The sequence below is a fragment of the Calonectris borealis genome, chromosome 3 (assembly GCF_964195595.1).
Source record: "Calonectris borealis chromosome 3, bCalBor7.hap1.2, whole genome shotgun sequence".
Classification (NCBI taxonomy): Eukaryota; Metazoa; Chordata; class Aves; order Procellariiformes; family Procellariidae; genus Calonectris; species Calonectris borealis.
This window is the reverse complement of record NC_134314.1, coordinates 120,797,538-120,811,683: the sequence shown is the minus strand read 5'-3', so window position 1 is coordinate 120,811,683 and position 14,146 is coordinate 120,797,538. Positions and strand designations below refer to the sequence as shown.

The window sequence follows — 14,146 nt, the reverse complement described above, 5'->3', positions numbered from 1 at the left end:
TTAAGTTATGTCGTGTACATTTCATGTTCATTCATATCACATCATGTTATGAATATCCCAAATGGAGCCGTTGCCTTTTAGTTTTACATGTAGGCAATTATTTCCATCGAAGTTGTGGGGCCGTCTGTCTAGTCGCTGCTTTGACATCTGTCATCGTAGTACTAAATTGCTTTGTAAAACCTATTACTTTGGGATATAGTATAGTGTCTCTTAATTGCACCGCTTGCTTCTCCTGCCTGAACAGAGCCTACTTTTGTTTCCGACGTTAATGGCGAGGCCCTGATGGCAGAGCGATGCTGTAAGTTCGTTGATGGGAGGGGAACTGCTCTGGGATTACACGGGCATACTTGGGCCTTGTATTTTATGATGAGCGCGAGTGCCAAAAAGGCTTGGGTTTTGACTTGCGTGACTTAATTCTCTGGCCGGCTGTTGAGGCAGCGGTTATAACTGTTGCGAACAAGCTCTCTGTGTTTTTTAGCTTCCCACGGATGCCAAGCGATCGGTCTCTGCTAAATGCCGGCTATTGAGCGCAGACTTCTGCGGCTCCCCGAAGGATCTCTCGGGCTCGGCAAATCCTTCGCCTCTCCCTTTGGGAATATTGTTTTCTGACTGTCTCTGCCGTCTCGTACTTAAAATATACACCTAACCCACAAAGAGGGATGCTGGTTAATCATTTACAATAAACATATTCTTTACCTTTTCTTGGGCAGACAATGCCATTTAGGTGAAAAATGGCTTAAATATTCTACATGAATGGCTTCTAGATATCGTAGCTTTTGCGACTAATGAAACATTTTTTGGTTCACCCAAAACAGCTATTTAATCACGGAAGGCAGCTATAAAAGGTACAAACTTCAGTTTGAGCAGTGCTTATTGCTTCAGGCCTAAAAAACTGAGACTGTCTCTTTAACTGCCGATAAATGAAATATATATCTATATAAAGCAGATAAATACTTCCGAACTGAGGAGGTCATACGTAGTCAAGATTAGCATTGCCTGATCTATAAAAGATGTTGTCTTGCATTTAAAATATTCAACTGAGCTAATCTAGTTTTGGAGACACATATTAGTGAATAACTTAAATTAGGCTGTGGTCCTGGGGGATTCATTTAAGTTGCACTTAAATTAACAGTTGTTTGTTACACGCTGAAAATGCACATTTTATGTGCACGTGCATGTAACTAGAAATAGAAAACGAACAAGCTGAGCAAATTTGTATACCAAAGCATTAGGCTTAAGAACAGGGATATTCAGTACGTATGAATATCTGGAGGTGATTCCATTTCCCATCAGTTGAACCTTGGCTATCTCTTTTCAGCACCAATATGGTGGGTGTTTATTGTGTAAATCAACTGATAAGATTTATAAATGGAGCCCTAAATGCTCTGACTTTTTGTCAGATTTCTTTTTTTTTTTTTATTCAATGGCACAGGCAGTGCGGCAGCTTCCTTCTTAAAATTCATACGGTTCTGGCTGTGATTGACGGGTACACCTTCATTATGCAGCTCGCTAGATGGGCCGATTATGGCTATGAATGCATGAATGGGATGAACGAGAGAAATGTGGAAATGTGTAGTGGATTCTAGCCATGGTCGGGTGGTTCATTAACGGTGTGAATGCACCGCACTCGCGTCTGTAAGGGAAGAAATGAGAGAAACTTATTTTGTACTTTTTCAGTTGTTTGGAAAAATTCATTATGCTAATATTTTTGCCATCTAGTGTCACTTTTGATGTAATTTAGTCTTCCTTTGTTCTTCGTAAAAGTAAATTATATCAATCCTCCAGGTTGGTTTTTGAGGCACAGTCACTTCTCTTCATCCTTTTGCAACTGGAAGTTGTGTTTTGTCTTTGCCCACACCGCTCTGTCCGTTCTCCGTAGCAGTGTGGATAAAACCCCATGTGACAAACAGCACGTTAAGATGTACAGGCTGACTTCTTTAATAAAAAAGACCAGAGAAAACAAGCCTCACTGGCGTTTTTACACGTAGAGTTTGTGTTCTACAGCAGACGTAGTTTCATTTTTGACTGGCCGATGTGGGAGTTTGAGGAGAGAGCCGCTGTGCTTTGAAGTGTTGATTAAACGTGCAAATTATTTATTTTCGCTGATGGTTAAGTAGTGACAAGGATGTTTTAAATGCCCAAGCGCCTGTTATACCTCCAGATTAGTTTGTGGTTTACACAAGATTCAGTTGTCTGCTTTCATTATAGTACTTCAGGGAAAAAGAAGAAAAAAACTGAACGAAAACAAGCAGAGATGATACAGAGGGTGCGCACACACAAATCGGGGTGTGATTGTCACGGGCCTTGCTTTGGCCGCCAGAATTTCTAACCAAATGCCTGAAAATCAAATGACCAAAAAGAGAGCAGTAGATCCTCTAAGCTCTCCTTGGATCAACCACGTGTTGCAACGCAAATCTTAGAAAAGCCAGTGCAAAACTAAAATGTTGCTAAAGAAGCTACATGGTTACATGGCGTAGATCAACCGCGTAGATCTGTGCCGATGCTTTCTTTCGACAGCCCCTACCTTCTCTTTGGAAGCACTCCTATAGGAAAAAATATCTCCTTCCCTTACAAACATTGCTTTAAACCTAAGCAGTTTCATTAGCATTAAAAGCAGTTTGATCCATTGCTGTGGCCCAAATCCCAGTTGAGAATATACCTTCCTCTGGGGCTCTCCACCTCGGTGTACGGTTGAAAATGTAAGCAAACATCTTTGCTCTGTGTACACAGAGAAAGCGATTAACGAACACGTGGATGGCAGCTTTCTTTTTAATGAAGTTTCTTATCAATGTGCTTGGCTGGAAGACTGACCATAGTAAATCAGAAGCTTCAAAGCAATGCTGGCAGCTTCATTTGACATGAAAATTAAAATACTACGAATGGCGAGCGTGGCATTCTCTGAGAGCCGACTGTTCCCAGTTTTACTCTGCTTACCTGGTTTGGAGGAACAAAAAAACACATTAGAGGACACTTTGGGGAAATGTTCGTGTCCCTTGGTCCTGTTTGACCTCATTAAATGCTCAGACAGCAAAGGGGTGCAGGAGCTTCAAGAAGGAACAGGCGCTGTTTGGTAGCAGGGATCTCTACCAGGCTTCTCCTGGTATTGAAATCTTTTTGGAATTCCTCTGCATTTCCCCCAGTTTAATTTAAAAATCTTTAGGTGATGAGACCGCTTCTGTTTCGTGCCCTTGTGCCTCTGCATGCGCAGCGTATCTTCAGCCTGTTGCCGTGCTCATCCCCATGGCCGGTGCTCCCATCTGCAATGTCCTCTGCAGTTGGTTTGCCTTCTGCGGTGAAACTCATCCCTGCGCGTCTCCTGCGATGGTCCTTTACCGTCATGGAAGTCGCATCTGCTTCAGAAAGGCTGTGTGCTTTTCTAGGGTGGATGCTTGTTCTGGCCCCGGGTAGACTGGGGTGGTGATCAAGTAGGGTTTGCACATCCATGTTTGTCCTCGCCCAGTGGTGCCGGAGGTTTGCATTTGGGGCTGGCTGCTGTAGTGGGTGGCCGGAGTAGCAGGGCAGCAGTTCTGCCCCTTCGTTTTCTCATCGACAAATGCCTGTAGACCTCCGATCTCCAGCGCACCCACCTTTTTCCGTTCTCCAGCTCCATAGCATACAAATTTCTCCCTCTCTGTGCAGCTGGGTGAGGGGGGAATGTGCGAGCAGAAAGGAAACTTTATTGTGACAGACCAGCTGGAAGATTGACACAGTCTTCGTAGATTATATTAAAAATAAATGGCTCTGCTTCAGCCTGTGAAGTCTGATCCTCATATTATATTAACTGCATAGACTGGTGGGGGGAGAGCTGTTTTATTTTCTGGTTTGTTTGCTTTATGCCTGTATAATCTCAAAAGGTTTTACCTGCCTGCAGACCTTAACGTATTGTGGAATAGCTTGAGCAGAATAATGTATATTTTAGGCAATGTATGGATACACTGATTTTATTGACAATGTACAACAATAAAATTATTTCCCTGTTTGTCTGCTGAGCATGAAACAGACTGGCACATTATTAATGCTTCTCTGCTAGTAAACCCTTACTCTATCATGTATTTCTGAATAATAATGTGGCTAAGTAAAGTAATTTTTGCCAATGATAGTCTGTAAACAATTACAAAAGTTTTGGTATTTTATAAATCAATTCATAATCATCTTCAGTGTCCTGTGTAAAGAGCCATCTATGATGGGCTTGTAAAAATTAAAACATAAAAGGTAATAATTGCATTAAAGGTTACCTATTTATGTGAAGCATCTGGTGCAGTGGTAGAGGGTTGGTAATGAGGCACCATGAAAATGCTAAATCAGGAAGTTCGGGGAAAAAAAGATGACTAGAAAAACATTTCCCATTCATTGAGCTGAGATTTTTAAAAATTAGTCTTTAATAATGGAAGACTAAAGGAATGAAGTTAAACATTTAATGAGTGAAATGCATCTAGAAATTATACAGAGGGGAGTTTTGTACAGAAAGACTCAAACAAGAATTTGGTACTTGGGCTGTTCCCCAAAATGCCTTCTTGTTGTTAAGTAATAAATTAAAAGTTTAAGTCGTTAGGCTTTAGCTCTTAAGTAGCTGCACCTTGACATGCAAGTTAACTCAGCCTTACCAGAAAGAGGGAAATATTTCGTGATTCTTTTTCTTTTATTCATCTTTTACATTTTCTTTTAAGTTGGTTTTGTAGTCATTCCTTCATTTGTTTGGTGGCTGCTGGGTGTTGTGAATTTGAAATGCGTCATGGTACCTTTGTGTCTCTAAATGTTAGAATGACCTTGATTGAGATCAGATTCACTAGTATGTTCCTTCCCCCTTGCTCAGTAATTGCAGCTTGCCTCTTTCAAAAACAAATAACAAGGGGGGAAAAAAAAGTCAAGAGAAGCTTTTTCTTTCTCTGAATTTGCCAACAGCCAAGTGCCAACACTTCCAAACAGAAACCTTCCTTGGAAAGTTTCAACCTGAAGGAAACTGCTGTAGTCATGGTCTGAAATTATGGTCTTTCCTAATGGCAGTACTCTCACAACCTTATCTCTGCGAGCAGAAGCAAATTTTAAACTAGCTATGCTATTTCTTTTTTTTTCCCCTAGGTTTTAACAGTTCTCAGTTTATTATAGTAGCTAAAATGCGTGTTTTTTTTAAAAAAAAAAAACACCAAACCAAAACAACACAACAACAACCCCAAACAAACAAAAAAACCCAACCTCTTTTCTGAACTCTGGAGAGAAGCCATTCTACTTAGTTTCGATCACCTGCTATCATCCTGCTTATCAGCAGATAAAGACTCAACACCTACTTGGTGGTGCAGTTGCCTGAAATGCTGTAGGGAGGGTTTGCTGGAGTCACTGTCTGGCAGCTGTGACATTCAACAGAAATTATCCAATCTGTCTATCTTCTTCCCACAACTGGGGAAAATTACTGTGATCGAAATGGAAAGAAGAGTAGTTAACCTTTTATTTACTTCTCGGTAGGGTGGTTTTCTGTAGCAGTTTGGAAGTTCAGCTCTTGTGGGTTTGTTTCCCGTCAAGCAGATGGCTCTGTGTTTCTGGGCACTGGGATTCTCTGACATGCTTTTATTTCCCAAATATTGATACTTTCTGGCTGATATAAAGAAAAAGTTTTAGAAATGTTCAAAACGTGCCTCAGAACATAAGCCACCTTTCAAGTAATAGAGGCCAGGACTTGACAGATGATGTCTGAATAAAAAAAAAAAAAAGACGTCTTAATGTTTGACCATTTTCACTTGTGCTTTGGTGTAGGTTGGAGGGAAATAATCAAAGACAACTTAGACAAAGAATAATGGTGTGAATTCTGTAGGGTCTGCGAGTAAATTAAAATATTCTGGAGTGTAACAACAGTAGATCTTGCTTGGAAACCTGTCCCATATGGGACAGAAACACAACCTAACCAATGGGACCAGCAGTACCGGAATTGAAAGCATTGGCCTAATTTGCAGCATTGCCTTTTTGTGGCAATGTTGCAAAAAATAGTGCCATTGTTTATTGCTGCTGCTGTATATTGTAGGGGAATGATAAAGGAATGGATAAAAAAAGATGTACCTGCCACCATAACTCATTCTAGTGTGTTCATGTGTGCTATAGAAGAATGACATCTGAAAAGTAAATGTGCTTCCTTCTAGTCGAGTGGGGGAGGAAATTAAAAAAAAACCAACCAACCAAACAAAAAAAATATCATGACACCTTTTAGTTTGTAGATTTCTTCTCAAGTAGTTTTTTTTTTTTTTTACTCCAGGCTTTTTACTTCATTTTTCTTATAGCATTTTAGAGACTTTGATTGATTGCAGCATCTGATTTTGATGAGTCCAGAGGCATCATATGTAAGATATTCCCTGACTGTACTTTCTCTTTTTGTTCATTAAGCTTCTTCAAAAAGAATATTTTGTTTCATTGCGTGGTGTCTTCATCTGGTCTGATATGAGAGGAAGGCATGTTCTTTGAATAACTAACACATTCATAGGTCACAACTTCTCTTAAAATGGCTGCTGAGAAAAAACTTAAAGTATTAGACAAAAAAGATGATCTGTGTATCGCCATCAAAATTCTGAGGTTTTGTGTAGTGAACTTCCCCAGTGAAAGAACGTTCAAGAGGTGAGAACAACTAGGGGTTTCAAACAGTTGTACAATATTTACAGTTGTACAGCCCTAAAGATTTAGGTATTTATGAAAACATTTCACCTGTCCTGCATGTGGATTGCAGTACACATATAACAAGTGTTTAGTGCATTTTCCTCATTTTTTCCTTCAGTCCAAATACTTTGAAATTTAGCCTTTACTGGTTTTCATTTTTATGTAATTATCAAAGATGTATCTTACTACATGGTTTCCAGTTATAATAATTTTCTTAAAATATTATTCCTACCTTTGGGTCTAGGTACTATACCAGAATGGATTGACTTGCGATAAATAAATAAACAAACCACCTCAGGATGTGTATTTTTAAAATTTTGTTATTTTTTATTTCTTGCAGATGTGATCCATACTGTTGGGCCGATCGCAAGAGGCCATCTCACTGACGATCATAAAGAAAACTTGGCAAATTGCTATAAATCCTCTCTGAAACTGGCAAAAGAAAACAACATCAGATCGATTGTAAGTACTCTATGAGAACACGTTATTTTCTTCTAATTTGGATCTTTTTCTTGCTGTAGAATAATTATAACGGTCGGCTTCCAGAAGGGTTTCTTGCTGTCTGTGATGTGAAAAAGCAAGAAGTTCAATAATTTTTGGCTGAAATAGTTGCTAGAGGAAGGGATATGGTTATTTTAGGAGATAAGGAAAGTTGGCCTTGTAGTAGGTGTAAAAACAACTGAACCAATAGGAAAGGGAGGAAGCGGTTCCCGTGCTCACTTCTACACAGTATTATTTATTAAAAAAGACCTAAGAAGCCACCGGTCAGGTGGATAACTGCATGCAATATTGCCTCCTAAATAGCTTAGAAGTGATTAATTTATTGCTTATTCTGTCCATTAATGTTTCTGCTTAAATATAAATATATTGGTCAAGTAGCAATGTTTATAGCACCCCCTCGCCAAAATCCATTATAAAATAGCCTGCTATCTGATCTCCCATCAAATTATAAAGGTTCTTTGATTGCTTGAAATACATGTTCCTTTTTTATACCTCAAAAGGCTGGATTTTCAAAGTCCACAGAGCAAAGGAGCCCTCTCCAGCTCTGGAGCTTTGATTCTCTAGCTCAAACTGTAGCAGCTGAAGTCTTTAGATATCCCTAGGTTAGTTCCCTAAATGTTTAACCAAGAAGGAAGTTATCACCTGGGCGTGACTTCACACCTTTTGGGTCGTTTTGGCTGGTTATGTGATGGCACATATGTTTGGCAACTTAGAACACACACTTAATCTACAAAATGTTAACTGAACCAATGGTGTTATATCAGAGTGAAATAAATACTCAGTAAAGGAAAGCTATGTACCCTTCAGGGCCAAAGCTGATGAATATTGCTTATTTCTTTCTTTCTGGAGTAAACTGTGCTCTTCACATGTATTCTGCTGATGAAGTCCTCTCCGTACTTTTCAAAATGCTGTCCAGTGAGCCCTCTCTTTGCCATTATCCAGCCATGAAAGAGGGGTGGTATCCAATTTAGTTGTTACTTGATTTTTAAATTTTTTTTTTTTTTTTAATACTATGCACATAAATTAGAATTGAAAGCAACCTCAGGGTGGGGGGACATGTTTTGAACTCCTTTCTGGGATTGTTTAAATGTACAAGGATGTTCCTCTGTCCTGCTGTGATTCTCACTGGAGGCAGTAAGATCTCTGTGCTGTTGCTCCTGTATTCTTCCTTTAGGCTCTGGGCAATTAAGTGCTTCTGGGGCATTCAGGTTAGTGAGAATAAATTTGCTAATGTGGGAGGAGGGGAAAGAAATGGTGTAAAAAATAAGGCTATTGAAATAACAAAGGAAAAACTGCGGTGTGCGTTGGTCAATGCTGGTGATGCTTCCATTTGTTGCAATTATTCAATTTTAGGACGTTTTAGGTGGTAGCGTGGTATTTAACATGGAATAATAAAGAGTGGTCATTCGCATGGGTTTCATGAAAACTAGCCTGATCGTTTAGTAAGAAAAGATGACCACGGCAGAAATCATCCATAGATTATTTCCTTGCTGGTTAAGAGCTGTTGACTGTGCACCTGTTTGAGATGTGAGATACTCAACACCCAGACTTGCGGAACACAGCTGCACAAGCTGAACAGGAGCCAAGAGCCATTCATTCATACCAGCATTAAGAGGCTTAGCAAGCAATATGGATTTTGAAGTCCACATGAGACCCGTGGACTGTTCTGAAAAGCCCTAAGTCCGGTGATTTCAGTGATGCTTTGGGAGGTGAAGGCTACTTGAGTGTCTACCCTAATGAACAAATCAAACCTGCAGCAAAGTAAAATGTATAATTCACTCAATTAAGGAGCAGTAGATAACTGTGAGTCTGAAGAAGAGAATACAAATTGCAAGTGGGTTTCACAAGATCCAGTACGGTAGATACACAGGGAAAGGAAAGAAAACGAATAAAAATATCTACAGGCTTCTGAGGCTTGCAGAGACCTGGTAGAGAGAATAGAAGTACTTTAAATTTACTCCAATCGGCAACGTCCGAGTGTGGACTGGATTATGGCAACAGATATATTTACAATAGGGATAAGATAAACCAAAATTGGGAAAAAAAAAGGTTACCCGTGTAAAACAAGTAAGAGAAAATCAGCTGTGCGGATTGATGGCATATTTTGGGTGGCCTCTTTAACAAGAAAATGAAATGAGCATGGGAAAGAGGAAAATGAGGAATTTTCAAATAGGTACTGAGTAAAAGCAGGGAAAGCAGTGTACTTATGATGTATAAACAAATCGGTATTGATGATAGCAAGTCGTAGTACAGTAAAAGAATTAACTAAATCGGAAAGCATCGGAGCGCTAGCCGTAGTAGCAAGCAAGAAGGCATGAAAGGATTGTAACAACATGAATGTGTTGCTTATCTTCAAAACAGAAAGGAGAGCAAGTCTAGGAATTAATGCAAAAAGAGGGGTGAAAAAAAGCCACCACGATTCAAATAGTTTCGAACATGAATTGTGTCATAGGAATTAGAATTGCTGGAGGCATTATGAATGAAGAGTAATGATGAATGGCAACATATCAAGTTGGACAGAAGCGTGCAGGGTGACTCAGGGTGCACCGCTAAACGCAGTTTAATTTAACATCTTTATTAATGATTTTTGAAGAGTACATAAACAGCTCATTAATTACATTTACAAACGATGCTACATTAGGCAGTGTTGCAAACACTAGAAAAGGACAGAGATATATGATGACAATTGATTAGAGAGACTGCGAATATAACCTCATCCAGCATCCGCTACGGCACCAGAAGGGAGTTCTTGCCCCCACTTCAGTGGAAGATAGGTCAGAACCAGAGCTGCCAGCTACAGCGTAACGCGGCATGGGAAAAGATGAAGTAGCATATGGCGGGGAAGAATAACCCGGTTTGCAAATAGTCAAAGGGATAAGTGTGCTGGAAAACCAGCATAATGAGGAATTGGTCTTGCATAATAAGCCTCAAATTAGATATACTTACGGCAGTTGCTTGTTTTGTTTCAGTATTACATACTGTTGAGCTGCCTATAGAGAAATGATTGATGCCATAGAGGTTGTAGTTTCTGTTCAAAATGGACTGGGGAGAACAGGAATAAGATTCGGAATAGATCAAAACTCACTTATAGATATGTGTATGTAGGTGTTTTACATACCAAGGAAGGGAAGCAATGATCTTGAAATATTGTATAAAGTGTGAGATGCAGCTTTATGGAGGGTGTGGGGAGAAGAATGTCATGGTGTGTGTGACAAAATAGCAATTAAACGGTGTAGCTGATACTAATTTGGTTGTGTTCGCGTCTGAGGTGTCCAGGCGTGGATCAGAGAAACTCTGTGCTAACTCTTGGGGGAGCGCTGAAATCTCATCTGAATATGTTAAAATCTCAGTATATATTAAAAAAAAAAAGATGCGATGGGTAAAACCAGATATGAGACGAGGGAATATAATGAAATGCCAGTCAGCATGATTGCCAAGGTTCATGATTCACCAGCAGCCCAGCCATAGGCAAGGATTTGTATAGCCATTAAGGCAGAAAGAGGAGCCTCAGGAACAAATCTGATCATCCTCAGGGTTGTTCAGAGAAATCAAACAGCCCCTGACATTTGTCTCTTTTATGTTCAATATGAGGTTTCGAATGCCATATCAGCTATTTTCATACAGGAGTTTGTCTCTCTCAGGTCATCTACTCTGTCTACCTTTTAGCTTACCAAAGTAAAGATCATGTTTGTGTTTGTACTTGTTATCTGGCGTTCCCAAAAACATGCATCGCTTTTTCCTTAGCGCTTGTTTATGTAGCTGTGCCCACTGTAGGACACTTGAGCTACTCCCTGACGATTTGTGTGATCATCGGTGCTGGGTGAACCTTTTGTGTTGGATGAGTCCATTATTTATACAATCCTCTGTCTGGTTAAGAGGATACTTGAGACGTTGAACAGGAGGAAAAATGTTTAAGGTAACACAAGGAGTTTATTTTAGGAGTAAATAGTTGGCATTTAAGCAAATTAAGTTTCTTAAATGCTCAGAAAAATTTCCTAATAATGTAAAAAATTGTATTTTGATGCTGGTCTCTTTAATACACTAGTAGCAATTGTTATCCTGCGTCAATTAAATCTCCACTACCTGAAACACTGGGAGTACATTATAGGCATCAAATCTTCACTGAAAGAAGAAATGGTAAAAATATTCCAATAGATGATTTCTGTTTCCTGTATTGGTTTTCTAAATAAGTGTCTTAGAGGCCAATTAATTGTTAGGTTATCAGGCAGACTAGGGGAGATGTAATCATTGTTTTCCGGGATTAAATTGGTCCCGTGTGTTTACACACTGTTTGAAATGATTTGCTCTGTGTGCACTGACTTTTTTGGAGGTCCTCCTGTCCTGCTTTGCTGTGCATACGTTGCTTTGAAGCCACCTGACGAACTTTTCTGAACATCAAGCACTTCCCTGCCACATACATTATTCAGACTTTGCTTGTGGTTGAAAAAATCTCAATCAAGTGATGTCAGTCAAAGCCAGGATCGCAGTTAAACAGACTCTTTCTGAACTACACAGAAAATAATAAAAAAAAAAAAGATGCTGTGCGTTATTGTGGCTGGGATCCAAGTCAAAAGGGCTGTAGTGTGTTTGCAGAGAGGGAGGGTGGTGCTGATCCTTCGGCCAGAAGGCAGGGCAGGCTGCCTCTGCGATGGTGAGGGAAACGGAGAAGTTTCATTCGGGACTATAGCTCTGCTGTTGTTCGGGACCGCGTTCGGCATTGCAGTCTTTGGGATCGCTTCATGTTGGCAGGGGGTGAATTGTAAAGCTTTAGCAAGAAGCATTTCTTTAGATGGTGCTCTCTGACCTCCCCCTCTAGGGAGAATTATGGCTAGTGGGGGGGCTGGAGGAAATCCCCAAAGAACGCGGCTTTGTGAGTTGCAGAAGGCCTGCTTACCACCGACAACTATATCCACAGGGTAAAATACAGAGATTTTTCTATCGGATCCCTAGAGTCAGGCAGGGAGGAGTTCATGCTATTCTAGAGCCTTACCGGATTAGTTTGCTGTTGCCTAAAAAACCACACACCAAAAATATCAGTCTGTCTTTCTCCCTGGATGTTTGTGCTATGAATGTAAAAGGTAGTCCTGCTCTAGGGGAAAGCCTCTTTGCTGGGCTTTACTTCTCAACACAACCGCCCCGCTCCTTTTGTCTAGAGGATATAAAGGCAAAAGGCCATCTAGAAATATCTCAGAAGTAAGAGGGACCTATTCAAGGGCTGACGTGCTCATCTGCAGGTCGAGTGGAAAAGCCATCATGTGGCGGTGGGGTGGCTAGTGACCTGTAATGACGGGATACTTCTGGGAGGGCAGATTGTCTCTCTTGGCTCGGGATGAAGTGGGTCCCTCTGCACGCAGCTTACGCTGCGCTTTGGGTGGGGTTATTACAAAAGTATGCTAAATAACATCGGGACGTGCTTTTTGAAATCCACGTTGTGCGTCCATTTCTGGGGTCTTAAATGCATAATGCATATAACTAGCTGTGCATATGTAGTGCTGTTAAATTAAAGTAGTATTTGAGGCGTTGTTAGGTAAATATTCCTTTTATATAAATATTAATCTACAGGGAGTTTTGACTCGTATCCTTTTTGTAGGTGTTTTTTGCAAACAAGGGTCATTTACTTTAATTTTATTTGTTGTCTGGGTATTGGCAAAGTTATTACCAATACTACTATAACTCGTACAGAAACGCAACCTAATAATTATTCAGAGCGGCATACAGCAAGAAAGGTACCAGCTAGTTATCCATTTATAGCACTTAAATAACCAAAGCGTCATCTTAATTGATTTAAATGTTTGTCCTCACCTGTAATTGTGGATTTTAAAAATGGACTTTACAGCAATGGACCTAATACTTCTGGTATTTGTTATGCACCTCTAAAAGTAAATTGTACTTCTGAGAGGCTGCACTTTTTTTGAACTTTGTTGGAGTGGAGACCTATCTAGCCGCTATGATGCCTGAATCTTCAATTGTAACTCATGGACTTAAATTTTTAATATCAATTTCAAACTCGGACTGTTCTCAGCTCCTCCTGTTCTAAATTATAAAATTCATCAAAGAGGAATTTTGCTTGAATTGTAGAAAGGCACTTAGAATGGCGTACTGTAACGTATTGGTCTGACAGATTGTTTTACAGTCTTGGCTTTACCTGCCTTGTTCTCTCATGATGCAGAGTTATGTTTTAGGGAAGAGTCAAGCAATTTTTTAATTTTGTTTTTAAGGAAACTTATTTCCTGCTGAGAATGTTGCCATAGCGATGAGTTATAAGGCTGAAATTCCTAAAGGTTGATTTGATTCTGTCATCTGGTTTTCTGATATAGATTCATATCCATCAATCAGAAGAGTTGCTTTGGAAGAAAATTTTCACAGCATCATAAATCCACTTAGTTTGTTTCTTTAAAATACTTATTTAACTTGTAAGCTATATGACATGACTGATCTTACATTTTCAAACTGAGTTTTCTATCCAGCTTAGCTGCCTTTTTTTTTTTGCTTGTTAATTTTTTTTTTCTTAGATATTTTCCAGATAATATCTTTAAAAATTGAGCTACTGCATTAAGTTTTTAAGTTTGCTTGAAGTACCACATTGGCTTTTTACATCTGCATCAGATGAGGAGATTATGATCTTGCCTTTTGGTTACAGAAACTGCTATAGCCGGCCATGCTTTTGTTAACCCCAAGGTGAACCTGCTGCTGTGCGTTGCACGTGCTCCCAACCATTTCTTTCAAAATGATCTTGGCAGATTGAATCGCAATCCCATTTCTTCAATAAGGATTTCTTTTAATGAGATGTATTCAGCAAGATCAAGTGTAAGTCGTTACACCTAAACAGAGAATCTCATTCAGCCTAGAAAGGTTGAGGAATGATTGTAACCCTAGGCAGAGGGCTACGATAAGCTGCAGTTTGGAGTGGATCATGACTTGAAAGTGAGTTGACAATGTCATTCTACTGTGGGGAAGATGAAGACAGGAGCAGGAAAGATCTGTGAAGTTACCTGTTGCTCTGCTTCAG

General features: G+C 39.8%; 1 protein-coding gene across 3 annotated transcripts in view; it reads left to right on the top strand.

The window, feature by feature from the left end:
- The window catches only part of MACROD2 (mono-ADP ribosylhydrolase 2), an 888,004-nt gene that overhangs the window by 511,415 nt on the left and 362,443 nt on the right, over nt 1-14,146 (top strand). For all 3 annotated transcript variants that reach the window (XM_075147699.1, XM_075147698.1, XM_075147696.1), the window contains exon 6: nt 6,977-7,098. In XM_075147699.1, coding sequence (XP_075003800.1) covers nt 6,977-7,098 — 122 coding nt within the window. The remainder of the gene's footprint in view (nt 1-6,976; nt 7,099-14,146) is intronic.